The sequence below is a fragment of the Ornithorhynchus anatinus genome, chromosome 4 (assembly GCF_004115215.2).
Source record: "Ornithorhynchus anatinus isolate Pmale09 chromosome 4, mOrnAna1.pri.v4, whole genome shotgun sequence".
In the NCBI taxonomy this organism is placed as follows: Eukaryota; Metazoa; Chordata; class Mammalia; order Monotremata; family Ornithorhynchidae; genus Ornithorhynchus; species Ornithorhynchus anatinus.
In genome coordinates this window covers 16,474,582-16,500,458 of record NC_041731.1, presented here as the reverse complement: position 1 = coordinate 16,500,458, position 25,877 = coordinate 16,474,582, and the positions used below count along the sequence as shown (strand labels likewise).

At 42.6% G+C, this 25,877-nt stretch overlaps 1 protein-coding gene across 7 annotated transcripts in view; it reads right to left on the bottom strand.

Moving 5' to 3' along the window:
* TNS3 (tensin 3) overlaps nt 1-25,877 on the bottom strand; it is a 343,445-nt gene that overhangs the window by 56,972 nt on the left and 260,596 nt on the right. For all 7 annotated transcript variants that reach the window (XM_029063073.2, XM_039911723.1, XM_029063070.2 and 4 more), the window contains 3 exons: nt 16,268-16,440; nt 15,961-16,087; nt 15,769-15,849 (listed from right to left, as the gene is read on the bottom strand). In XM_029063073.2, coding sequence (XP_028918906.1) covers nt 15,769-15,849; nt 15,961-16,087; nt 16,268-16,440 — 381 coding nt within the window. The remainder of the gene's footprint in view (nt 1-15,768; nt 15,850-15,960; nt 16,088-16,267; nt 16,441-25,877) is intronic.

The following is a 25,877-nucleotide window of genomic DNA, read 5'->3' as shown; positions in this document are numbered from 1 at the left end:
TTCAATCAAAACCAAAGGAACAGAAGTATCCTGTCTGGGAGATCCTGCCTGATTTAGCCCGTGCTGTTGATGGGAGCAGAAGTAGAACATCAAGCCAGTTTGAAAGAAATGCAGAAAGCCTGTGATGTGGGCCCCAAATAGATCAAATGTTTCTGCAACATTTTGAGTTTCCATAAACAAAAATGTAAATAAAATGTGATTGCTGAACCTTCCCAGAACCTCACTAATTGCTTGCAGCAGGAAATGGTAACATCCATCCCAAGTGCCAGTTATTGAATTCTGAGTGGCCGCCCTTACGTCTGACCTCCATCTTACCACAGCGGGGAGGCAGAACAGCCAGAGAAGTGGGGGAATGACAGAGCGGTGAAGGTTTTCGACTGAAGAACCACTTGGGAAGTCTTGTGTCGTAGGAAGACGGAGGAGGGAACGTGAAAACAGCTGGCTGACGGGGTGGAGGGGCATCCACCCCGGCAACCACCCATTGGTTTATGGAGCTACGGCAGACCGCTGGCACTAGGCTGTGGTCATTTTGGCCCCAGATGAGTTTTATGAGAATCCAGTGTGTGCTTCATAATGTACCGTTTCCTGCCCATCTACTCACTTGTTGGACCCACTGTACTAGGAGTAACACAACCGGCAGGATGGAGATTATGCGACTGAGTGCTGCACAAGCATTACCACATTTCTTCTGCAAAGGATCTCAATCCCAAAGCTTCTAAGATCGCACCGACGGGTCACCCGTCATTTACGACAGTGGACCCCACCATCGTTCTGTTTGAAAAAAAAACTTTCTATAGATGTTCTTTGTTCTAGGTTTTTATGCTTTAGCACTCTGTCTTGCTGGCAAAATTTACTCTACACACACACAGAAGGGCATTCACCCGCACAAGGATCAGAAACGGTCCAATTCTAGAAACCCGAATGAGGCCAGATTCTTCTGAGAACTAAACTCACAATCGAAAATCTAGGTATCCTGCCTGAATCCCCAAAACGAAGTTCAGGCCTTTTGGTTTCTGACAGTCATTCTGATTTCACAACAGGCAGGAGTCAGGAACTGGAGAGATGCCCGGGTGAGTGAGCGTGATTTTTGTCATTAATTTTTCCCCCTGATTTCCTTATCTCCAGTATCTCTCCCTTTAGCCTCTTCTCCCCAAGAGACCTCTTCTTTCCCTTGACTCACTCATTCATTCATAAATCATATTTATAGAGTACTTACTATGTGCAAAGGATTGTACTAAGCGCTTGGGAGAGTAAAATTCCACAATAAACAGACACATTCCCTGCCCCTGAATCCCTTCCTCCTCCCCACTCTCTCTTCTCTGCCTGCTCTATCGGGAGAAGGTAAATATATGGGTTCCCTCATTACAGTGTTCCTTCTTTGCTTTTTTATGATAATGTTGATGAATTTCAAAGCTGTTATTTTTAACAGCATTTTCTCATTTGGGTTTAACCCTATGGTTATTGGCTCAGTGGAATAATAATAAGAAAAATATTTCTTAAGCTCTTATAATTTGCCAAGAACTGTATGAAGCAATGGAGTAGATACAAAATAATCAACATGGGACTTACAGTCCAAGGAGAGAGTAGGATTGAATCTTCATTTTACAAAGAGGAGACTGAGGCACAGAGAAGAAAAGTGACTTGTCCAAGGTCACATAGCAGAAAAGTGGCAGAGCTGGAATTAGAAACATGCCTATTCTCCTTCCACTTAAATACAAGTGGTTACCCTAACCTGGAACCGTGATTTGATCTTATCTCTGATCCTAATGACGATCGTGCCAAAATTTTAAAATATATTTATATTGATTTGATCAGTGGAAAGAGCACTGGCTTTGGAGTCAGAGATCATGGGTTCGAATCCTGACTCTGCCACTTGTCAGCTGTGTGATTCCCTTGTGTCTACCCCAGTGCTTAGAACAGTGCTCTGCACACAGTAAGCACTTAACAAATACCAACATTATTATTATTATTATCCATTTTTTAGACCCTGTGAATGGACGAATAAACTTAACATTATTTCCTAATTGAAGCTATACTTTCCTGAGCTGCTCTTTTGCTTAACATTTTCTGGGAGCTGATGAAGATTGCTAACCAGCTTTTAGCTGTATGAAGTTGACTGCATGAGTGGGAACATATGAAGCATGAGCCTATGGGACCATACTTTCTCACAATTATTGAATGTTGTTGGAATATTTTGTAATTTTTCTATTTCATAAATCTATATTCATCATAATTGAGGAATCAGAATCTAGGCAGTCAAAGGAATCTTTACATTCAATTTGGTGCAGTATAGCTGAAAACCACCTTGTGAATTTAAAAAAAAATACATATTTTTTTTTTACAATTCTTGATGTTTGATGAAAAAAGGGAAAGAAAGTTATATTGATTACCAAGTCTGCCTTTCGGGGCTGCCTGCTTCACAGAAAAATGAAGACAGTTTACATATTAACAGCTGGAAACAGTAGACTGTATCACCGCAAAATGAATCAATCAGTCAATGGTATTTATTGAACACTTACTAGGTGCAGAGTGCTGTACTAAGCGCCTGTGGCAGTACATTACAAAGTAATTGGTAGACACGTTCCCCGCCTGCAAGAAGGTAATAGTCTACAGGGGGAATTAGGCATTAATATGAATAAATAAATCACGCATATGCACAAAGTTCGTGGGGCTGAAGGTGCGGTGAATATCAAGTGCTCAGTGGACATATATCCAAGCGCATATTTCATAAAGAAGGGAGAAGGAGTGTACGGTTGGGGGTAGGGTTTAGTTGGGGAAGGTCTCTTGGAGGACATGCGATTTTAATAAGGCTTTGAAGGTGAAGGGAGAGGCGGTGTGGTGAATATGGAGAGGGAGGGAGTTCCAGGTCAGAAGCAACGGGTTGTTGGTGAGATAAACGAGACGGCAGTTCAGTGAATAAGTTGGCATTAGCTGAATACAGTGTGCTTAGTGGGTTAGAGTAGGAAATCAGCGAGGTAAGATGGAAGGGGGTAAGATGATTGAATGCTTAAAGCCAACGGCACGGAATCTTTGTTTGACGAGGTGGAAGGGCAACCGCGGGAGGTTCTTGAGGAGTGGGGAGAGGTGGATTGAATTTACTGATCCAGGCAGCACAGTGAAGTATGGAATGAAGTGGGGAGAGATTGGAGGCAGGGAGGGCAAGTGAGGAGTAAGTGTTTAACAAACACCACAGTTATTAATGCACTAATCAAGACAGTGCTTGGATCAGCATAGTAACAGCTTGGATGGTAGGAAGCTGCGTGGCCTAGTGGACAGAGCATGGACCTGGGAGTTAGAAGGACCTGGGTTCTAATTCTGGTTCTACCTCTTGACTGCTGTGTGACTGCCTGGGCAAGTCACTTCATTTCTCTAGGGTCTCAGTTACCTCTTCTGTAAAATGGGGATTAAAATTGAGAGGCCCCATGTGGAACAGGAACTGCGTCCCACTCGCTTAGCTTGGATCCACCCCAGCATTTAGGATTAGGATAGTTCCTGGCCCATAATAAGCGCTTATTATTATTATTATTGTCACTATGCACAAGGACTGTGGGAGCTGATGGCCATCTGCTCAGTCCAGGGCCTGGGTAATGGCTGCTCAGAGGTGCCCAGCTAAACCTGCTTCCCGGGTGTCCAGCTGAACCTGTTGCCTTACACTGAGGGCTTACTTCGTCTATGTGACAAAATGCGTTCGTAAAAAGAGGCGTCAGTGGCTTTTTGGACAGGCAGGCATGGTGGTAAAAAAACCCCTCTAGACTGTAAGCTCATTGCAGGCAGGCAATGTGCCTATCAACTCCGGGGTACTGAACTCTCCGAAACGCTTAGTACGGTACTCTGCACACAATAAGCACTCAATAAATACCACTGACGATAATGATGATAATGACGGGGAGGAAAGGGTGGATTTTACTGCTGTTGTGAATGTAGACCTGACAGGATTTGGTGACAGATTAAATATGTGGACTGAATGAGAGAGATGAGGTGAGGGTAATGTCAAGGTTATGTGCTAGTGACACAAGGAGGACAGTATCTACAGTAATGGGATAGACAAGGGGGGTTTGTGTGGGAAGATGAGGAGTTCTGTTTTGGACCTTGAACTGGCATTACGTTCAACTCCCCAGAAACTTTTATCACTGGCTTCAGTGAACATAGTAAAATATTCCTAAGGAAAGTTCTGCAACTTCTCCCAACTGCTCCGGGAGAGTTGTGGGAGGGTTTTTTCCCCCCAGTCATACCCCCAAATGGACCTAGGATGCCTTCAAGAGAAAAAGCAGAGCAAGAAAAATCTCGATTCTTGGCTCATGTTCGACTCAAGGCAGCTGCGTTTGGATGTACATTTAAAGCAGGTGCACACGCCTTCTTTTTTAAACATATTTGGAAACAGAGGGGGGGGGGGGGGAGTTATTTGCACCTAGATCAGGCTCAAGTGCCAACTTTTCATTTTGAATGCAGAGCCAAAAAAGGGGGTAAAGATTGTGGGGGGGAGATGAGGACTGAGAGGGCAGACTTAATTCAGGACAGAACGCCACCCTGTTTGGAAAGTCTCACGTCCCGTCGGAGATCTGGGAGTCTGCCTCAAAAAGCTGTGGAGGCCAATGCCCCATCCTAGCACAGGAGCGGCCCCTTAGGACATCAGTTATCCTCTAAGTCAGGGGATGAGTTTTTGCAAAACTCCATAATGATGATAAGAATAATCGTAATACTTAATTATTATATTTAATGATTACATGAAGTACAATAGTATTTAAGAGATTACTATGTGCAAGGCACTGGGGTAGATACAAGGTAATCGGGTTGGACACAGTCCCTGTCCCACAAAAGGGGCTCACGATCTCAATCCTCGTTTTATAGATGAGGTAACTGAGACACAGAGAAGTAAAAGTGACTTGCCCAAAGTCACAGAGCAGGTAAGTGGGGGAGCCAGGATTAGAACCCATGACCTTCTGACTCCCAGTTCCGTGCTCTATCCACTAAACAATGCTGCTTCTCTGGAAGCATGAGGAAAACTTACAAGGCAAACTTATGTGAAACTTTACCTGTAGCAGGTTGTAGCCAAACAGACTTGCAAAGTCAGACGTACTTTCCCCAGATCTTTAACAATGACCTAGCTAAAATACAGAGTGTACAGAGCACTGTACCACCCCACCCCTTTGGCAGAGTACAGTACAATAGAGCTATAGTCACATTCCCTGCCCGCCAGGAGTTTACCCCGCCCAAGTTCAATAAATATCATTGATTGATTTGATTGATTCAGGGAAGAAAGATGGAGGGAAATGGAGCTGGGAGGGTGAAGGAGGAGGAAAGCCGGAGGAGAGGGGAAGGAAGCTAGCAGGTGAGCAAAGGACAGAAGTGGAAAGGAAGAAAGGGAAAGAGGGAAAAAGAAGAGGAAAGTCAAGGCACTCAATGGTTTTCTCCCTATCTCTTGGAATTAGAACACCAGTCCTTTGACTCGCAGGCCTACGCTTTTTCCTCTAGGCCATGCTGCTTCTGGAGAAGGGCTGCTAATGCTTCTCATTCTACGCATTTAAGCTAGGTACCTCCTACCTAACAGCTTTGAGGTTGGGAGTGTGCAAAATCTCTTTTTCGCTCCCAGCCCTGAACCCCTGGATGGTGGGGTCCTCTTCCAGAGAAGCAGCGTGGCTTAGTGGAAAGAGCCTGGGCCTTGGAGTCAGAAGGACCTCCACCACATGTCTTCTGTGTGATCTTGGGCAAATCACTTCACTTCTCCGTGCCTCCATTACCTCATCTGCAAAATGGGGATAAGAGTGTGAGCCCCATAAGGGACAGGGACTGTGTCCAACCTGATTAACTTGTATCGACCCCAGTGCTTGACACATAGTAAGCACTTAACATGTACCAAAATTATTAACTAGCAGAGGCTAGGGGGTGGAGTTACGATGACTCAGCTCCAACTCCGGTCTTTCTCCAGCTCCACGAGTCAGGACAGAATAGCTACCGCTACCCATCGGCCAAAAAAGCCGTGGGAGTGAAGCCCTGGGGCCTAGTGGATAGAGCATGGGCCCGAGAGTCAGGGGGCGTGGGTTTTAATCCCGGATCTGCCGAATGCCCGCAGTGGGACCTGGGGCAAATCATTTAACTTCTCTGGGCTTCAGCTTCCCATCTGTAAAATGGGGATTCAAAACTTGTTCTGCCCCACCAGCTTAGAATGCGAGCCATCTGTGGAGACAGGGCCTGTATGTGATCTGATTAATACTCTATCTACCCCAGCACTTAGTACAGCATTTGGCATAGAGTAAGCAACTATCGTTATTATTATTATCATCATCATTAATGACACTGTCTCTTTGTTGCCTACCCAATGGGAACCATCACCCCCTTAGCCTCCATGAACTTGGTATCTATGTGATTATAACCACTGAGGGGCCAGGCTACATACTCCAAGAGAGCCCCAATTTTCAACATTCTCCTAAACTAATATAGAACACTTCAGCAGTGACTCACTGACAGAGTGAAAACCACAACTCTGAATTTATTTCCTTATCCAGCCTAATTATATCCCTGAGCCCTGTCTTGTGTTGCAATCGACGAATCCAGATTTCAAGATGGTTCTGATTAATTCCTTACTGCTTCAAACACAGGGATAGCTCCACCCATAGCTTTCCACAATTCTCTCGCCCTCTCATACAAGTAGCTGTGGAATCCACCCATTTTTCTTCTCCCTCTCTCTGCCACCTAGACTCTCCCTCAATTTCAGATCAGTCTCAGATAGCGGTTTCGACTGGCACTTTTGGCTCCGGCCTCTGGAACACCCACGGAGCCAGCACTTGGGGTTCTGTAAATTCAGCAATTCAATTTTTGGTATTCAATTCAATTCAGTCTGGGCCATAAATTGGGAGCCTTTGAAGTTGAGGGTTCTTTGTCCAGTTAAATCTAAGTCTTTGCCTCTGCTTAGGCTAACTATCTATTTCTTGAACCACAAAATCCCTCAAAGGAATCTTAATGACCTGAGTTGCCCTTCAGAAGAGAATTCATAGTAACTCCAGGATGGGCTCTCTTGATGATAACGTTAGTTCTTTAGTGATTTCTGGACATGATACGCCTATTAAAATAGCAGTGCTTCTTATGGAGCAGGGCTAATTACAGCCCGAGATCCCTTTAAGAATTAAACCAGTAATTCAATATTATTCATGAACTGAAAGAATATTGCTTTGAATGTTCATCTCAGGTGATATCTAATCATAATAATAATTGTTGGATTTGTTAAATACTTACTATATATCAAGCACTGTACTAAATGTAGGGGTAGAGAGACAATTAGGTCCCACATGGGGCTCAGAGGTCAAGTAGGAGAGAGAACAGGTATTGAATCCTCGTTTCACAGACGAGGGAACTGAGCCAAAGAGAAGTTGGTGACTTGCCCAAGGTCACACAGCAGACAACTGGCAGAGTTGGGATTAGTCCTCTGATTCCCAGGTCTGTGCTCTTCTCTTTTTCTCAGCCAGACCTTTTCCAGGTATACCGCATTCAGGAAATGAATACAATGCGCTGCTCTCCAAAAGCAATTAATAAAGGGACTGCAGCAGTCAAAACCCTTGGAAAAAGATAAACACACAGTTTCTATATACATACCCATAAGAAAAAGTGAGGTAGCTGTTTTCTTTAAACTTAGATTTTTCAAAAATTGCGAAACTAATTAAGACTCGTTTGCCACGCCACTATGCTGACTCAAGCCCAAAACAATAACTTTGAGAGCAAGGATGGGTGATCCGTTGAGTGTCCAAATAGCATGAGAGAAAAGAAATACAGCATGAGAGAAAAGAAATACTCCTTCAAGATCAGGGAAAGGTTTAAAGGAGAAGCTGTCCAGTTTGGAAAGACTTTAAAGTGGGAGACCAAAAGGATATAGGGGTGTCTGCAGGCACTTGATTTTGTTCCCGCCCAAGTTCCAGCCAGGTCAGTTCTTTGGTGTACAAAAAATGCCCTCCTGTCTCATATTCCCAATTTTCTGGAAAAGAAAGTGTCAGTCCCCAAATTTCCAGGCAGGAAATTACTGTGCGTACAGCCTAAGGACTCAGTTTAAAGTGTGGGCTATTTGTGAATTTGGTTCATACAAACACAGGAAGAGACTGCTGGGAGGGTGGAAGGAAGAGGTCTCTATGCAATCTGGGAAGGAAGACTTGGTGTCCTCGACCGAGCACCGTTCTGGCAGTATCAATATGCTCTTAAACAGTTCCAAATGCTTGAATAGAGAAAATACCTAAAATCCATGCAATAGCAGAACTAAGTGCATCCCTTAACATACAGCTTTCACTGTGGAAGACCTGGAGCAGAAAATCTATACTAAAACTTGCCTACTTGTTTTGTTGCCTGTCTCCCCGTTCTAGACTGTGAGCCCGTTGTTGGGTAGGGATTGTCTCTATCTGTTGTCGAATTGTACTTTCTAAGCGCTTAGTACAGTGCTCTGCACACAGTAAGTGCTCAATAAATATGACTGAATGAAGTAGAGCTTCAAAAACTATATCGAGCAAACCAGACTGACAGAGTTAAGTAGAGACCAAAGGTGTGAGAATATAACTTTGTTGTTACCACAGAAATGGACTCCCCTGAGTCTCGAAAGGATTAAAGTATATAATAACTACAGCTCTGAAGAGGGTGCAAACATTAAGTATGACATTTGGTGTTTTTTAAGACCCAAAACACTGCCTTTCAGGTTTGTGGTAGATTTAATCCAGTTCACACTGCCCTGAATCCGAACAGACTGAACTGCCCCTGTTGATTTTTTGAGTGAGTTCAGTGCTTTCAAAAAGGCAAAAGTAAACTGTGATCCATTAGTAAGAGCTGACCTCCAGAATATGTTTACCTGGGTCTGTGGCCCTGTAAAACTGTTTAAAAGTTTACCGAAGAGAGGCTGGGCCTGGGAGTCAGAGGTCATGGGTTCTAATTCTGCTTCCTCCACTTGGCTCCTGTGTGACCATTATCCCAAAATAGTACGGGTATTGATAGGGGTGGTGTTTTGGACAGGAACCAGTGCCTTCTACGAGGAGAGTTGAGGGTAGAGGAATGGGAAGGTGTGAATCTCCCGCATCTTATAACTATAGGCGGAGAGTATTTCAAATCTTGCCAAGAAACTGACATTGAAAATGGAGGTTCTCAAAGACAGTTTTATTCTTAATGATGGACAAGGACTGTCAATCAGTATGAAACCTGGGAAAAACACTATTAATAGTAATAATAATAATGATGATGGTATTTGTTGAACACTTACTATGTGCCAGACACTGTACTAAGTGCTGGGCTAGATAAAAGCAAATCGGGTTGGACACAGTCCGGGTCCTATGTGGGGCTCACAGTCTCAATCTCCACTTTACAGATGAGGGAAATGAGGCCCAGAGAAATAAAGTGACTTGCCCAAGGTCACACAGCAGACAAGTGGCAGAGCTGGGATTAGAACCCATAACCTTCAGACTCCCACGCCTGTGCTCTATCCACTATATCATGCTGCTTCTCCACATTAAAATACTAGGCATGGTAAAATGTTTACACTGCAACAATATCTAGGAAAAGGAAACACATTCTGGTAAAAGGACAAGAATAAGCTCTCTTATTCTAGGTGATCTACAAAAATTCCTAGCTCCTATTCTAATGAATCAATAAACAGTTTTTACTGAGCACTAACTGCCTGGAGAGCACCATATTAAGAGCTAGAGAGAGTACAACAGAGTAACTACACATGAGCCCCGCCTCTGAGGATCTTGTCTTTCAGCTCTGAAGACATAAATTAAAATAAATTACAGGTAAGGGAAGCAACAGAATAAAAGAATAGCTGCATAAGTACCGTGGTAATCAGGTGGTCCCACGTGGGGCTCGCAGTTTTAATCCTCATTTTACAGATGAGGTAACTGAGGCACAGAGAAGTTAAGTGACAGACCCAAAGTCACACAGCTGATTAGCGGCAGACCCGAGATTGGAACCCACAATCTCTGACTCCCAAGCCCGCGTTCTTTCTACTAAGCAAGGCTGCTGGAGGGAGTTCCAGGCAGAAGCAGGGTGAGTGATGAGAGGAGAGCATGAGAAGGTTCATGTTAGAAAAGCAAATATCCTTTGAGCATTTCTCCATAACCTATTTAAAAGAACAACAACAAAAGAATGTCTCTATCCTACTCTGGTCACTTTTTCCAAGCAAATATTAAGTTATTTACAAGGGATTTTTTTTTTCTTCTACCAACACTATTATTTTCAGTTTAAAAAAATGCAATTGAAGAGAAAATCAAGATAACTAACACTGCTCCTCAGTATAAGTAAAATGTAATGATTGCTTCAAAATCCTTAGATTATATTTTGAACTCATAAGGTTGAATATCAAAGAATAGGAATTAATTTCCTGATATCTTAACATTTGTGTCAACCCTTTTTATTAGAAGTAAACAAGTTTGTTTCAAAAAGCCCATTGCTTGGCAGAAATCCTACCTACTTTCTTGGCACGGTGACAACATGGGTCAGGAAACTATATGAAGACAGTTTTCCTTGAGAGATTCTTTCTCATGGTATTTTGGAAGAGCTTCCAGCTTCCAGCTCAGTGAACATGAAGAATTACCATTGAAAAACAAAACAGTTCAGCCAATTTCTTCTAGGTTCAATCTAGGAGTTCCATTTGGGAACATTAAAAGGGCTAAAATAGGAACTGGACTTAATCAAAACAGAGTTAGTTCATCCTACCCAAGGAAAAATAGTAGGATAGTCTACTGAGGATAATAGTTCAGCCCAATATTTTCTATACGTTTACAAAGAAACTCTCTAGTAACATTCTGATGAAATACAACAGAACCTTCGTCTGTTTCAATCTCTGAAGAAGCCATGCTCAAACCAACTTCTGCAATTTTCTTTTCTTTCTGCCTTTCAATTTTGCTACTTGCATCTCCACAGAGTGCGAAAATGAAGACATGAATGGAAACATGGACTGGGTGACTACGAGATAGAGAAGAGGCATTCGAATCAAAACGATTTGACCACTCATCTTAAAAATGAGGATATTTGTTGAGGAATTACTTTGTACCGAACACTGTACTAATTGCTGGGGTGGAGACAGGATAATCAGGTCGGACACAGTCGGACACAGTCCGTGTCTCACATGGAGCTCACAGGCTCCGCGGGTGGGGTAACAGGTACTGAATCTCCATTTTGCAGATGAGGAAACTGAGGCACAGACAAGTTACGTGACTTGCCCAAAGTCACAAAACAGGCAAGGGGCAGAGCCAGGAATCAGAATCCAGGTCCTCGGATACCAAGCTCATGCTCTTCCTACTAGACCACACTGCCACTATCCCAAACCCTGATCTCAATCAATCCGTCAATCAATGAAATTTATAATAATAATAATGATAATAATGTTGGTATTTGTTAAGCACTTACTACGTGCAGAGCACTGTTCTAAGTGCTGGGGTAGATACAGGGTAATCAGGTTGCCCCACGTGAGGCTCACAGTTAGTCTCCATTTTACAGATAAGGTAACTGAGGCACAGAGAAGTTAAGTGACTTGCCCACAGTCACACAGCTGACAAGTGGCAGACCCGGGATTCGAATCCATGACCTCTGACTCCAAAGCCCAGGCTCTTTCCACTGAGCCACGCTGCTTCCCATAAGCACAAGCTGTGTGACTTTGGGCAAGTCGCTTTACTTCTCTGTCCCTCAGTTACCTCATCTGTAAAATGGGGATTAAGACTGTGAGCCTCACAGGGGACAACCTGAACAGCTTGTATCCTCCCCCAGCACTTAGAACAGTGCTTGGCAACTAGTAAGTGCTTAACAAATCCCATTATTATTATTATTTACTGAGTGTTTACTGTGTGCAGAGCACTTGGGAGAATACAATACACCGGATTTGGAAGACATGTTCCCTGCCCATATCTGCAATTTATTTTATTATCTGTCTCCCTCCCTAGATTGTAAGCTCCCGGTGGGCAGAGAATGTGTCCCTCTGGAGTAGGGTGCTTGCTTTTCTTCTATAAATGCACTGCTGTATCTTTGCCCCTCGGGAATTCATTCTGTAACATGCATAAACCCGTTCACAAACTTCAGCGTTGTGCCAAATTCTAATATTTTCCATTTTGATCCCACTTCCATCGATTTCTATAGCAACAGCTATCGTCACTGAACCCAACGGAACAGGTTTTCTTTTCTTCCAACCATATTTTCATATAAATGTTACACAGTTCGAAGCTCAGGTGGATCCTTCGGATCACAATTCTGAGATTCCATTTTCACAGGCAAACCGCTGGTTTCGGGAAGATTCACACAAAATAGTTCATTCAATCGTATTTATTGAGCACTTACCGTGTGCAGAGCACTGTACTAAGCACTTGGGAGAGGGCAATACAACAATAAACAGGCACGTTCCCTGCTCACGACAAGCTTACCGTCTAGAGAGGGAGGCAGTAAAATAATTATGGGTATGGGCAAATATGAAGCTTTAGTGGCAAATTAGCTGCAAATACGAACCTTTAGTCATGTACCATTTCAAATTCATATGACAAGACTCACAGTGATTCACAGATTACTATGAAATCAACTTATTTTAACCTCCAAGTTACACATCATTCTAAACTATCACCTTGCTATTAAAGAATAAGAATTATCACTGTATTTTGCATCTCTTTCCTTAGAGGAATATCCTCTATGACACCGTGGGCTTCTAACTTGCTTTGAGGATTCCATGCACTGTAGCAGATTCTGGATTTTGATAAAATATGAAGCACTTAAACTTTATTGGCTGCATTTTTTACATATTTATGTCAAAATGAAATATAAAAGAGTCCTTTTCTAAGAGAATCCCATATAGCGTGGATCTTTATGACCCTGAGAATGACCTCCTCTATGTAATATCCTTATAGCTACGATCAATTGGAGAGCCCTGTTTATGATTCCCATGCCTGAATGCTGAAAGTATCATTATGAAAGAAAACTGGGGATATACAGGATATGTCTTTTCTGAACAACCATATCCCTGGAGAGTTGTTTCTTTGGAATTTATTTCCCCTCTGCGTTTAAAAAAACTGCTCCGTTTTCTAGAATGGTATAATCCTATTCAATCATCACTGCCTGGTGCACTGAGAAGCTTTGAAAAATCCATGTCTAAGCCTCAGAGAACATCTGCGATTATTTATTTGTATGGGTATAAAACAAACATCAAATAATGCACATTGCTGTACACGTAAACAAATACAAGGCACATTTTATTTTCCCAGAAATAGATCTTCTCTAGAAAGGAATACAATGATAATAAAATGACTGTTCACAACACAAGAAATATAGAACTACTCCCTATCTCCAGCCCTCCCGCCATACCCCAAACATGAAACAAAAATAAATCTTTAAGTATAAAAATAAGAATTTGCTTTGTAAAAATTCCTAGGCTTCCAATTAGGAAAGGAAATTATAGATTCTTTGCTTACAATAGCCTTTTCTTGGGCTAGGGAAAGCATTTGGCTGGGATCTCTATTTTGCCAAAAAATTCCTTAGAACCTTGACTAATTAAGAAAGCTGTGTCTCGTGAAGTGAGGCAACTTAGCAGTCAAGAGAGTCACTACGATGGATTTTTTTAAATGGTATTTGTTAAACACTCCCCGTTCTAAGTGCTGGGGCAGATACAAGATAATCGGGTTGGACATCGTCCCCGTCCCATATGGGGCTCATAGTCTCAATCTTCATTTTACAGCTGAGGTAACTGAGGCATAGAGAAGTGCGATGACTTGCACAAGGTCACCGAGCAGACAAGTGGCAGAGCCGGGATTAGAACCCAGGTCCTTCTGACTCCCAGGCCCGGGCTCTATACCCTACACCGTGCTGCTTCCCTGCTATCCACTAGACCACACTGCTTCTCTAGGCTAGACCAGCTGACCCTGGTGAAATCCAGTAGGCTACCCAGAAGGGGCCCAGAATCTGGGTTCTGATTGCTTGGTTATGTAAGATTTGACACAATTTGGGAAACTCTACAGGCAAAATCAAGAAAAATCCAAAGAAAGAGAAAAATATTATGCATTGATCCAGGCAGGATCTTAGAGCCCTGATGTATTCGATCTTCACCCAACTGGTAAACTTGAGAAATTTAATTATCAGGGCTATTGCAGCTTTTGCAGAGTAGAGCTCAATTTTGCACACAGTGGAGAAGTGATTCTTAGGAGAATTCAATTTTGAGGTAGACCATGAGCTTATTGTAGGCTTATTGTAATTCTGTTGTACTGTACTCTTCCAAGCACTTAGTAAGTGCTCGGTACATAGTACATAATATGGAAAGTAGCAGGGCGCACTGGAAGCAGCATGGAGTAGCGGAAGAGCACAGGCCTGCAAGTCAGAAGGTTATAGGTTCTAATTCCGGCTCCACCGCTTGTCTGTTGTGGGGCCTTAGGCAAGTCACTTCACCTCTCTGTGCCTCAGTTTTCTCATCTGGAAAATGAGGATTAAGACTGTGAGCCCCATGGGGGACAGGGACTGTGTCCAACCCGATTTGCTTCTATCCACCCCAGTGCTTAGTACAGTGCCTGACATCTAGTAAGTACTTAACTAAAACCACAATTATTATAATTATTATAGTAAATGTTCAATAAATACCATAGACTGACATTAACTGATTGACAATGTATAATTACTTCTTTTACAGATACCCATATTCTCTCTCCCATATTGGCGGAAGACCTGTTTTTCCTTCCTTAGCAGGAGTTCTTCCCCTAGAATACTTCTTGGCTCCACTCCTTCCTCTCCATCCCTCCCTCTTCACTCTGAGGCCCCCTATTTGCTTCCTTCCTGGTTGAATTATGGAAACGACCTCCTTACTGGCCTCTCTGCCTCAAGCTTCTCCCATCTTGATCCTGTCTCCAAAGAGTTCCCCCAAAAATTATTTTAAAATATCATTCAGAATATTATTCCCCTTCTCAAAACGATCCAATAGCTACCTACTTCTCTCTGCACTCGGTAGAAACAATGAACTACTAGAGTTAAAGATTTGACCAGTGGAATCCCTTAAAGATCCAATATACCTGAACTCGCACTCTTTCCTCCTTCTAACTGCACCGTTTTGGTGGCTCTCTCTGATGGCCAGTTCACCTCTCCCACCTTCCCCTCTGCACGGAACTCCCTTCCCACTTCAAATCGAACAAACCACGACAACCTTTCCCACCTTCCAAGTGACGGTAGCATAGCCCAGTGGAAAGAGGAAGGGCCTGGGAGTCCGAGGACCTGGCTTCTAATGCAGGCTCTGCCACCTTGTCTTCCCTGTGACCTTGGGTAAGTCACTTAACTTCATTGTACCTCAGTTTTCTCAACTGTAAAATGGGGATTCGATACCTGTTCTCCCCCTTTTTAAACTGTGAGCTCCATGTGGCACAGGGACTGTATCTACCCTAGGGCTTAGAACAGTGCTTGTCCCATAGTAAGTGCTTAAGGAGTCCTTAAAAGTCTTCTACTCCAAGAGGCATTCCTAATTAACCATCAGTCACCTCAACATTAATAGTTTTATCTGATTATTTACCTAGATGTTTAATGGCCTACTTTGGTTTTAATCATTTGCATCTGTACATGAGTCTTCCCCTGCAGATTATGAGTTGTGGGCAGGGAAGATGTCTACTAACTCTGTTTTATTATATTCTCCCAAGCACTCAGTACAGTGCTCTGCACGCAGTTAGTGCTTAATAAATATCACTATTTAATTAACTGAGTCCCTTGAGGGCAAGGGTGGTCTTACTTCACAACGCAGTCCATCTAGCCAGAGTTTATTGCTCGAAATGTCCACAACACAAAATGAAAGGCCAAAATTCTTACCAAGTCCACTTCTGAATATGTCCGCTGGCCTGCTTATCTGTTGCCCCGCTGGACTGAGGAGAGCACAATGTGGAGCTTGTACTGCAGCAGAAAGAAAACAAAATGACCTTTGTTATTATGTTTTTCAGAACTGAAAAGTAACATATCCAGTGGCGATTCGATAAGGAGTAAAGAGTCTTTTTTTCCCCCGACCGTATGGTGTCACTGGTGAAACAGGAAATGCCGGAGTGGGTGGGCACGATTCATTTCCATTCTCGGCTGGCGAGAAGACCACGCCATCCATCTCCTCGAGAGTCTGCTGATAATCGGCCCCAACGATCTGCAACGAGAGAGGAAAATACGTCCAATCCACGTATTTCATTTCCAAGCTGGTCTGGATGGTTAATACTGGATGGGGATATCAGAAAGTGGAAGTAGAGGAGTAGACTAATCATTTATCTAGGGTTCAAAATCTTTTGAGAAAAGGCAAAGGGACAATGGAAACTACTAAATTTTCTACCTCTTTAGTCTCTCCCGGAGTAATGAAAGTTCCTGGACTTGGAGGCTGCTCCATAATTGTAGCGTTTCCCCATATGCATTTGTTGTAGGGAGACTGGCTGGTCCCATCATTGTCATACTGTCCGAGGCTTAACTTTCTCATCCGTCCACCTGAGGGATCGTCTCCCATAGAACCTGTGGGTACGAAAACAATGGCAACTGTTTTTTAACTGTTTTTCATTCTTTAGTTGGCAGTCAAATATCCTACCTTATAAACACATCGTTCTTACATAGGTCTTATGGCAGTGCTGTTTCGATATCAATATCTGTGAGGGCAGAATGGCATATTCTGGCACACAATGAATATTTTCCAAGTTTGTCCTTCATTTTCCTAAATGACGGCATCCACGTGAGTCAACCTGTATGTGTGAGTGCGACTTAAAAGATCAACAGAGAACTAAGCTACCTGACTTGTTTGCATGCACACTGAAAGCTACACCCTTGTTGCATTAATGGGTTTTTCCCATCCTTCTTTTTGTGCACTTGCCTCGTGACATGCTAATAATAATAATAATGATGGCATTAGGCGCTTACTATGTGGCAAGCACTGTTCTAAGCGCTGGGATAGATACAAGGTTATCAGGTTGTCCCACGTGGGGCTCACAATCTTAATCCCCAGTTTACAGATGAGGTAACTGAGGCACAGAGAAGTTAAGTGACTTGCCCAAAGTCACACAGCGGACAAGTGGCAAAGGCGGGATTAGAACTCATGACCTCTGGCTCCCAGGCCTGTGCCCTTTCCATTGAGCTTCTCTAATTTTGGTGTTAATTTTGGTGAAGACTTTGCTCAACCTCAAGCTCAATCCCTCTCTTGATCACTACGCATCAGACTGGTCTATCCACTTGCAGTGGATTCCCGGCAGTTGACTGCCATTTCACATTAGTGATAATGTTAGTGATAAACACAATAACGGTGATAGTATTTGTTAAGCACTTAGTATGGAGTATTTGTAAGCACTGAGGTAGATACAAGATAATCAGGTTGGGCACAGTCCAGGCAGTGGAGTTTAGTGGATAGAGAACAGGCCTGAGAGTCAGAAGGGCCAGGGTTCTAATCCCAGCTCCTCCAAGTGTCTGCCGTGTGACCTTGGGCAAGTCACATCACTTTTCTGGATCTGTTTCCTCATCTGTAAAATGGGGATTATGTGTGTGACCCCATGTGGGACAGGGACTGTGTCCAACCTGATTAATTTTTATCTACTCGAGTGTTTAGAAGAGTAAACATAGTAAGGGCTTAACAAGTATCATTATTATTTATTAATCCCCTTTTTACAGATGATGTAACAGAGAAGTTAAAGGACTTGCCCAAGGTCTAATAGACTTGTCTAATAGCAGACAAGTGGCCAGAATTAGAACCCAAGTCCTTCTGTCTCCCAGGCCTGTGCCCTACCCACTAGGCCAGCTTGTAACTTCATCCCTCTGTAGGAAAACTGGACAGGGTAGGGTAGACAGGAGCGATCGCTGTTTCCTGAGCCTCCTGCATCTCTTCCAACCTGGGTCCAGGGGCTAGGCAGAGCAAAAAGCAGGGATGGGATGAAAGGAGAGGTGGTGTGGGAGGCCAAAGTCAGAGGAACAGCTGTGATTGAGAGTAAAGTCAAGGGAGAGACAAAGAAATTTGAGAAGGCCCAAGAAACAAGAAAGACATCACACTGGGCTTGTTTCTATAATGCATCCTAGTTAACTGCATGTAAGTCTACGGTCAAATTTACTCCATGATACAACCCTTCGCAACCACCACATTTTTAGGATCCTGGCCAGTTTGTACTGCAAAATACAGCTGAATATCAGCCAAGGACACAGTTTTTTAAAAGTCGATATCCTTCCCACATCATTCTTTATTCACTTTCAGGTGAGCCTGGGACTAGTTGGAAAGGGGAGTGGGAACGACACATAACACTAAAATTAAAGAAAAGAAAATTGAGATTCATCATCTCCCCTGTAGTCACTAGCATTAGGCTGATGAGAAAAGAAACTGGCCCCTCCCTTTGACAGCACAGCTTCCCACAGCAGTACGGGGGGTCAATGTAAACTGGTCAAGAGAGAATTTGAAATATTTTACGTGAAGGTTTACGTTTCCACCCTCCATCTTGGGAGGCTGGACTGTGGATTAAGAGAAGTAACTGTGCAGCCAGCTGAGCTGGATAACGACTTCTAAAAACTACATCTGAATAGTGAAATGTTTTGCTGAAAAACCTAAGACATCTAGAGACATTCTGTTCTCAAATTCAGGGTTGGCAAAACACCCTTTTATGTTCTCAACACACTCCGGCATTGTGTGATACCAACCCGACCAAGCTTGAAGATTTTTTGGAATGGAGGCACTTGGCAGACGCTTCATTTCTGCAAGTTAAACACTGAAGCGGAATGGGGTGGGCAAACCCGGTTTAAAAAGTCTGTGAATGTGATTTTTGGGGAAAAAACAAAGGAAAAAAAGGAAGGGGATGTTCAGTGAAGCCAAAACCTTGGCTTTGTTATGCTTAGAAGCCTAGCCACTGAGGCATGATAAACATTAGCTGAAAGGAAATCATCAAGTCTTCAATATTACTTAGACTGTGAGCCCCATGTGGGACAGGGACCGTGTCTGACCTGATTAAGTTGCATCTACCCCGGTACTTTGAACAGTCTTAACAAATATCACAAAAAAATACCTTCTTCTTTCACCAGTCATTTCAAAATATATGCTCAGAGAGGATACCGAACACTGCAAGATACGAGAGTTCTTTTCAATAAGTACTTTTTAATGAAAACTGTCAGTCGGTTCTGTTTCTGTTCTACTTGGGAGGTGGGGAGTGGAGCAGATGACCTCTTAAATTCACTTCCAGCCCTGAGATTCTCCATCAGATTATCCAAATTTACACCAAAGAGGCACTTATTACTCTTCCAAGAAGAGGCATTGATCGAGCTCATTGTCCAATGAGAAAACGAAGTGCTGAACTGTGGAAAGCCTCCCGAAGCCATCTTAATGAAATACATATGGCAATAAGGAGGGATTATCCTACTGTCACAGAAACTGACAGTTTAAGTGACGATTTGGCTGTGCAGCTTTTTAGGGAAAAAGCCACTAGAGGGAAATGTAGTCCAACATATGTGACGGAGTCTGATCTGATCTGATCCAGGCAAGGACAATATGGGATCCAGCCTAAATTATGATCAGTTCAGGAGCACTTTCTCTGAAGAGAGGACAAAGTTAGCAGCAGTAATTTACAAAAATCTTTCTGAAATCTGGGGCAAAGCCTGAAACTAAGGGTAATGAGGCTGGAAAATACAAAAAGAACGTTATAGTTCACTTTAAATCCCCTAGACCGTGAGCTCCTTGTGGGCAGGGAATAGGGCTCTTTCCTCTCCATCCAAACTGGTACCACATTAATCCAGTCACTCATCCTCTCCCGCTCCTCTCCCACCTTGATTACTGTATCATACTCCTTGCTGACCTCCCTGCCTCCTCTCTCTCTCCACTTCAGTCCATACTCCATTCTGCCGCCCGGATCATTTTCCTTCCAAAATGTTCAGACGGTGTCTCCCCACTCCTCAAGACACTCCAGTGGTTGCCCATCCATCTCCACATCAAACAGAAACCTCTCACCCATTGGCGTTAATTCACTCAATCACCTTGCCCCCTCCTACCTCACCACGCTACTCTCCTAGTACAACCCAGCCCACACACTTCATTCCTCTAATGATCACCTTCTAAACCTCGCTCTCACCGCTGACCCCTTGCTCACATCCTGTCTCTGGCCTGGAAAGCCATTCCTCCTCATATGTGACTCCCCCCAACCTTCAAAACCTTATTGAAGGCCCATCTCTTCCAAGAGGCCTTCCCTGAGTAGCCCTCCTTTCCTCTTCTCCCACTCCCTTCTGCACCGCTCTGACTTGCTCCTTCATTCATCCTCCCTCCCATGTTCACAGCACATATGTATATACCTGTATATAGTTGTAACTTATTTATCTACTTATTTATATTAATATCTGTGTCACCCTGTAGAGTGTGAGCTCCTTGTGGGCAGGAATGTGTCTGCTTGTTGTTATATTGTACTCTCACATGTGCTTAGTACAGTGCTTTGCACACAGTAGGCGCTCAATAAATACAATTGAATGAATGAATGAATGAATTCCCTTCTGCATCGCCCTGACTTGATCCCTTTATTCATCACTCATCCCAGCCCCACAGCACTTACACACATAGCTATAATTTACTTATTTCTATTAATATCTGTCTCCCCCCTTAGACTGTAAACTCACTGTGGGCAGGGAATGTGTTTATTGCTGTTTTGTACTCTCCTGAGCACTTAGAACAGTGCTCGGCACATAGTAAGCGCTTAACAAGTACCAACATTATCATTACAGTGCTCTACACCCAGTAAGCACTCAATAAATGCCATCGATCGATTGACAGACTAATTTTAAAGAAATGGTTTTGTCCCCTTTCCACAACTGGGCTTCAGGTAAGCAGTAGTTGCCACACTGCTCAGCTCTGTAACTTGAACCTTAGAAGCCAGAAAACATCTTCCAACCCTGAGAAAAATAAACACCATAAAATACTCCCTGAAAATTCTCCGAGTTGAGGAATTTATCTCTGGCATGTATCACTGAATTTGGAAAATCTTGAGAGGAAAGACTGGTCTTTTCAGACCCACCCCATCTGCAATTTCATGAGCCCTACAGTCAGTTAGAGCAATATGAGGAGGGATGATTTCTTCTCATAACGAAGACCTGAGGGAATGTTCTAAGTAGGTCATTAGTAGAAGAAACGGTTCAAATTTTTAAGGAGAATAGAAAACAAAGCCAGAAGTATGATTATATTTCTTTGTATTAATGAATACTTGGAGTAAAATTTGGCCAAAAATGTTTTGATGTATGCAATTGTCTCCAATCCATCACTTCATTCTGAATTGAATCTATTAGAATTTCTATATTCATGGCCACAAACAAATTGATAAACTATTATAAAAGACTTTTACCCTAAAACAGGCAAAATTAAATTTGACCTAGTTTAATTAACTATGCAGAAAAAAATGAGACAGATTTTCAGTCATATGCTCAAAACATAACGATAATGACACTTTAATAAGAAGACATTCAAATATCATACGATCTACATAACGTGTGAAGGTGAAACCCAACCAGGGGAAACTGATAAAAAAAATTTTCTCACTATCAAGACAACAAATACATGAAGTAGTTTATATTAGAGACCCAAGAATGAAAAAATAAAGGCAGAAAGCTGTTTTAATCCCCATTTTACAGATGAGGTGAGTTAAGCGACTTGTCCAAGATCACACAAGAGACAAGTAGAGGATCTGGGATTAGAACTCAGATCCTCTGATTCCCAGTCCCATGTTCTTTCCACTAGGGCACTTGCTTGTTTTATATCTGCTAGTCACTTATTGTCCCCGTTTAGTTGGTGAGCCCGCTATTGGGCAGGGATTGTCTCTATCTGTTGCGGAAATGTACATTCCAAGTGCTTAGAGATCTGCCCTTTCCTCTCCACCCAAACGGGTACCTTACTATTACGGGCTCTCGTAATATCCCGGCTAGATTACTGTGTCAGCCTGCTCTCTGATCTCCCTTCCTCCTCTCTCACCCCGCTCCAGTCTATTCTTCACTCCGCTGCCCGGCTCATCTTCCTGCAGAGATGCTCTGGGCCTGTCACTCCCCTTCTTAAAAACCTCCAGTGGTTGCCTATCAATCTCCGCACGAAACAAAAACTTCTCACTCCAGGCTTCGAGGCTCTCCATCACCTTGCCCCCTCCTACCTCTCCTCCCTTCTCTCTTTCCACTGCCCACCCTGCACGCTCTGCTCCTCTGCCGCCCACCTCCTCACCGTCCCCCGTTCTCGCCTATCCCACCGTCAACCCCTGGGCCACGCCCTCCCACGGTCCTGAAATGCCCTCCCTCCTCACCTCTGCCAAACTAATTCTCTTCCCCTCTTCAAAATCCTACTTACAGCTCACCTTCTCCAAGAGGCCTTCCCAAACTGAACTCCCCTTCTCCCTCTACTCCCTCTACCACCCCCCTTTCACCTCTCCGCAGCTAAACCCTCTTTTCCCCTCATTTCCCCCTGCTCCACCCCCTCTCCCGTCCCATCCCCTCAGCACTGTACTCATCCGCTCAACTGTATATATTTTCATTACCCTATTTATTTTGTTAATGAGATGTACATCCCCTCGATTCTATTTATTGCTATTGTTCTTGTCTGTCCATCTCCCCCGATTAGACTGTAAGCCCGTCAAAGGGCAGGGACTGTCTCTGTTACCGATTTGTACATTCCAAGCGCTTAGTTCAGTGCTCTGCACATAGTAAGCGCTGAATAAATACTATTGAATGAATGAATGAATGCTCTGCACATAGTAAGCGCTCAATAAATACTACTGAATGAATGAATGAATGAATTATTATTATTATACACTTATTATGTGACAAGCATCGTTCTCAGCACTGGGGGAGATACATGCTAATCAGGTTGGACATAGACTCTGCGCACATTAGGCTCACAATTTAAGACAGAGGGAGAACAGCTGTTGAATTCTCAATATAGTGTATTTCATGCAGAGGACACTTAATGAATACTTCTCCTACTCAGGCTATTATTAAAATCATTTTAGTGTCATGTCCCTGGACTAGTACAGTCTTATCAATTCATTTTAAAATTTTAGACAGAAGTATAGCTGTTTAGGCATCATTATTTTAATTTCTTTATGCGAACAATGCATTACAAAAACCCTGAAAGATAATGAATCGATTTAAAATCCTCATCTGCAGAATAATGAGGTTTTGCTGAGTACCCACAAAGAAAATTTCTCTCTTGATAAACCGTTAATCTCTTACCAAAACCATACTGGGGAGAACAAAACTTTCACTGTCTGGATTCATTTTCTTTATTTGAAATTAGATAATTTTGGGGAAACATCTAATCATCTAATCATCTAACATCTGGTCATGCTTCTTTAGCCAAGTTAGTTTTTTATTTCTTTGGAAATCCAACTGCTTTAACCCAGGAAACATGAAACATCTTTTCTGTCTGACTGGGAATGTGGCAGAAGAGGGTTAACTATAAAAATTCAATAAAACCATCCAATTTAAGCCCTATTTCCTGGACATTTACAATACCGTTTTGAACTACTGATAAAACTTCAGTTAGTTTCAAGTATGCACATCCTCAATGTAGCTAGGTTGCACAAACTGCTAGGGAAGTTTGTCCTGATTTATATTAACTTCTTTATTCATAAACATCTATTTGGGTAACAGTCCAACAAAAACGATTCTGTTTATTTCTTCAATTTAGTGATTGGTGGTTTTTATAGACACAAAATACATTTTTTTCCTAAGGTGCCAATTTCAAGAGGATGGCAATATCCTTAACTATATTGTGGATGGGTCAACATCAAAATAAAATTTTGTCTTCACTGTTAATAACATTTAATCAAGCCAGTAAATCACAAGAGTAATACTAAATATGGTATTTATTAAATGCTCACTATGTGCTATGGACTTTACTAAGTGCTGGGGAAGATTCAAGATAATCAAGCTGGACACATTCCCTGTCCCTCATGCAGTTCACAGCCTAAGTAGGAGGGAGTAGGATTGAATTTCAGTTTACCGAGTAGGAAACTGAGGGACAGAGAAATTCATTGTCCTACATGGAAGGCACAGAGAGGTCATATAACGGACAAGTGGCGGAACCAGGATTAGAACCCAGTTCTTCTGACTCCCAGCCTGTGCTCTTTCCACAAGCCATGATGCTTCAATAAATTAAATACGCATGATAAGTGTTTACCAACACCAACTTATTAAACCTTATTAAACAGGAAGCCAAACTCTCTCTCCTTATTCATTCTCTACACATAGTCAGTGTGTCTATGTCTTTATGTCTTTGCATCACTCTTGTTTCTGCTCCTTTTACTCTCTCTCCCTATAAAAAGAAGCAGCGTGGCTTAGTGGAAAGAGCCAAGGCTTGCGAGTCAGGGGTCGTGGGTTCTAATCCCGGCTCCGCCATTTATCAGCTGTGTGACTTTGGGCAAGTCACTTCACTTCTCGGTGCCTCAGTTACCTCATCTGTAAAATGGGGATTAAAACGGTGAGCCCCACATGGGACAACCTGATTACCTTGTACCTACCCCAGTGCTTAGAACAATGCTTGACACATAGTAAGTGCTTAACGAATGTCATCATCATCATAAATATGGATCAGTATTCCATATTTATGATTCTCTGATTCTCATGAAAGCTACACCCCACTAATTTTGCAATTGCAAGGTCAATTAATCAAGAGTAGCACAAGGCACTATAGTAAGCATTTAGGAGTGTAAAATAGAGTTTGGAGACATGATCCCCAATCTCAAAGATCTTACGATCTAGCAGAAATGAATTCAGAGATTTGTATTCACCAATTTCATTTCCTTGCCAATAATCACTCAAAAAGAGTACCAATGACTTGCAACTTTTAAAAACTGTGATCTGCACATGAGTGCCTGTTAAGTCCACCTCTAGGCATCAATGGTTGGATATCATTTGATAAATAAATCTTACTACCAATGAGTTGTCCTGCTAAAAGTGGAACATAAATCATTTGGAGTTTCTCAAGAACGCTGAAAGGTCCTCCCAGGCCTCAAAATTAGAATTCAGATAGTTTTAATATCCCAAGCACTAGCACTAAGCTCAAGACCAAACCAACTACATTTGTTCTTTCTTAATCCTTTTTCAAATATCCTTGAAGTATGAAATACACAAGAAAGTATTGATCAACTGCATAGGGAAGTAAACCATGATTCTGAAGATTATTCTAGTCGCTCCACAAATAAGTTTACAGTGTAAAGGTCTGATAGGCAATAAAGTTTCTTTGTTGTCTCCTGAAAGCACCTGCAGATTGGAAGGAGATATAAAGCAATATCAATCCCAACCCTTTCTATGGCGGAAGGACTTTTATCTACAAGCAAGCAGACATTTTCACCAGTGAAATGGGCAGACATAGGTTTCAGTATGACTGATGAGCAAATCTTGGGGCAATAAACACCTTTGAAGTATCAGTTTCATAAAAGAACCTCCTTTCGAGTAACTTCCCCTGAAATTATGGTGCAATTATGGAAGTGTAAATTAGTTATTTCAGATGATAAAGTTAACGAAGTCAGACCTCTGGAAGGGACAGACCTCTGACACAAGGGATGTGAAAGACAAAAGGATCTAAGCAGTCGGTTGTCTGTTCTTAGGATTCTCATGATAAAAATAACAATAATAATGATGGTATTTGTTAAACGTTTACTATGTGCCAAGCACTGTTCTAAGTGCAGGGGTAGATACACGGTTATCAGCTTGTCCCACGTGGAGTTCACAACCTTAATCCCCATTTTCCAGATGAGGTAACTGAGGCCCAGAGAAGTGAAGTGACTTGCTTGGGCAATCTGCAGCTGGAGTCACCCAGCTGACAAGTAGCAGGGATGTGATTAGAACCCATGAACAATGACTCCCAAGCCCATGCTCTTTCCACTAAGCCACACTGCTTCCATCTCGTTTCCATCTTGTTTTACTGTTTTGTCGCTCTGACAGTCGAAAAAGCTCTTTCTTATCATGGTCACTGT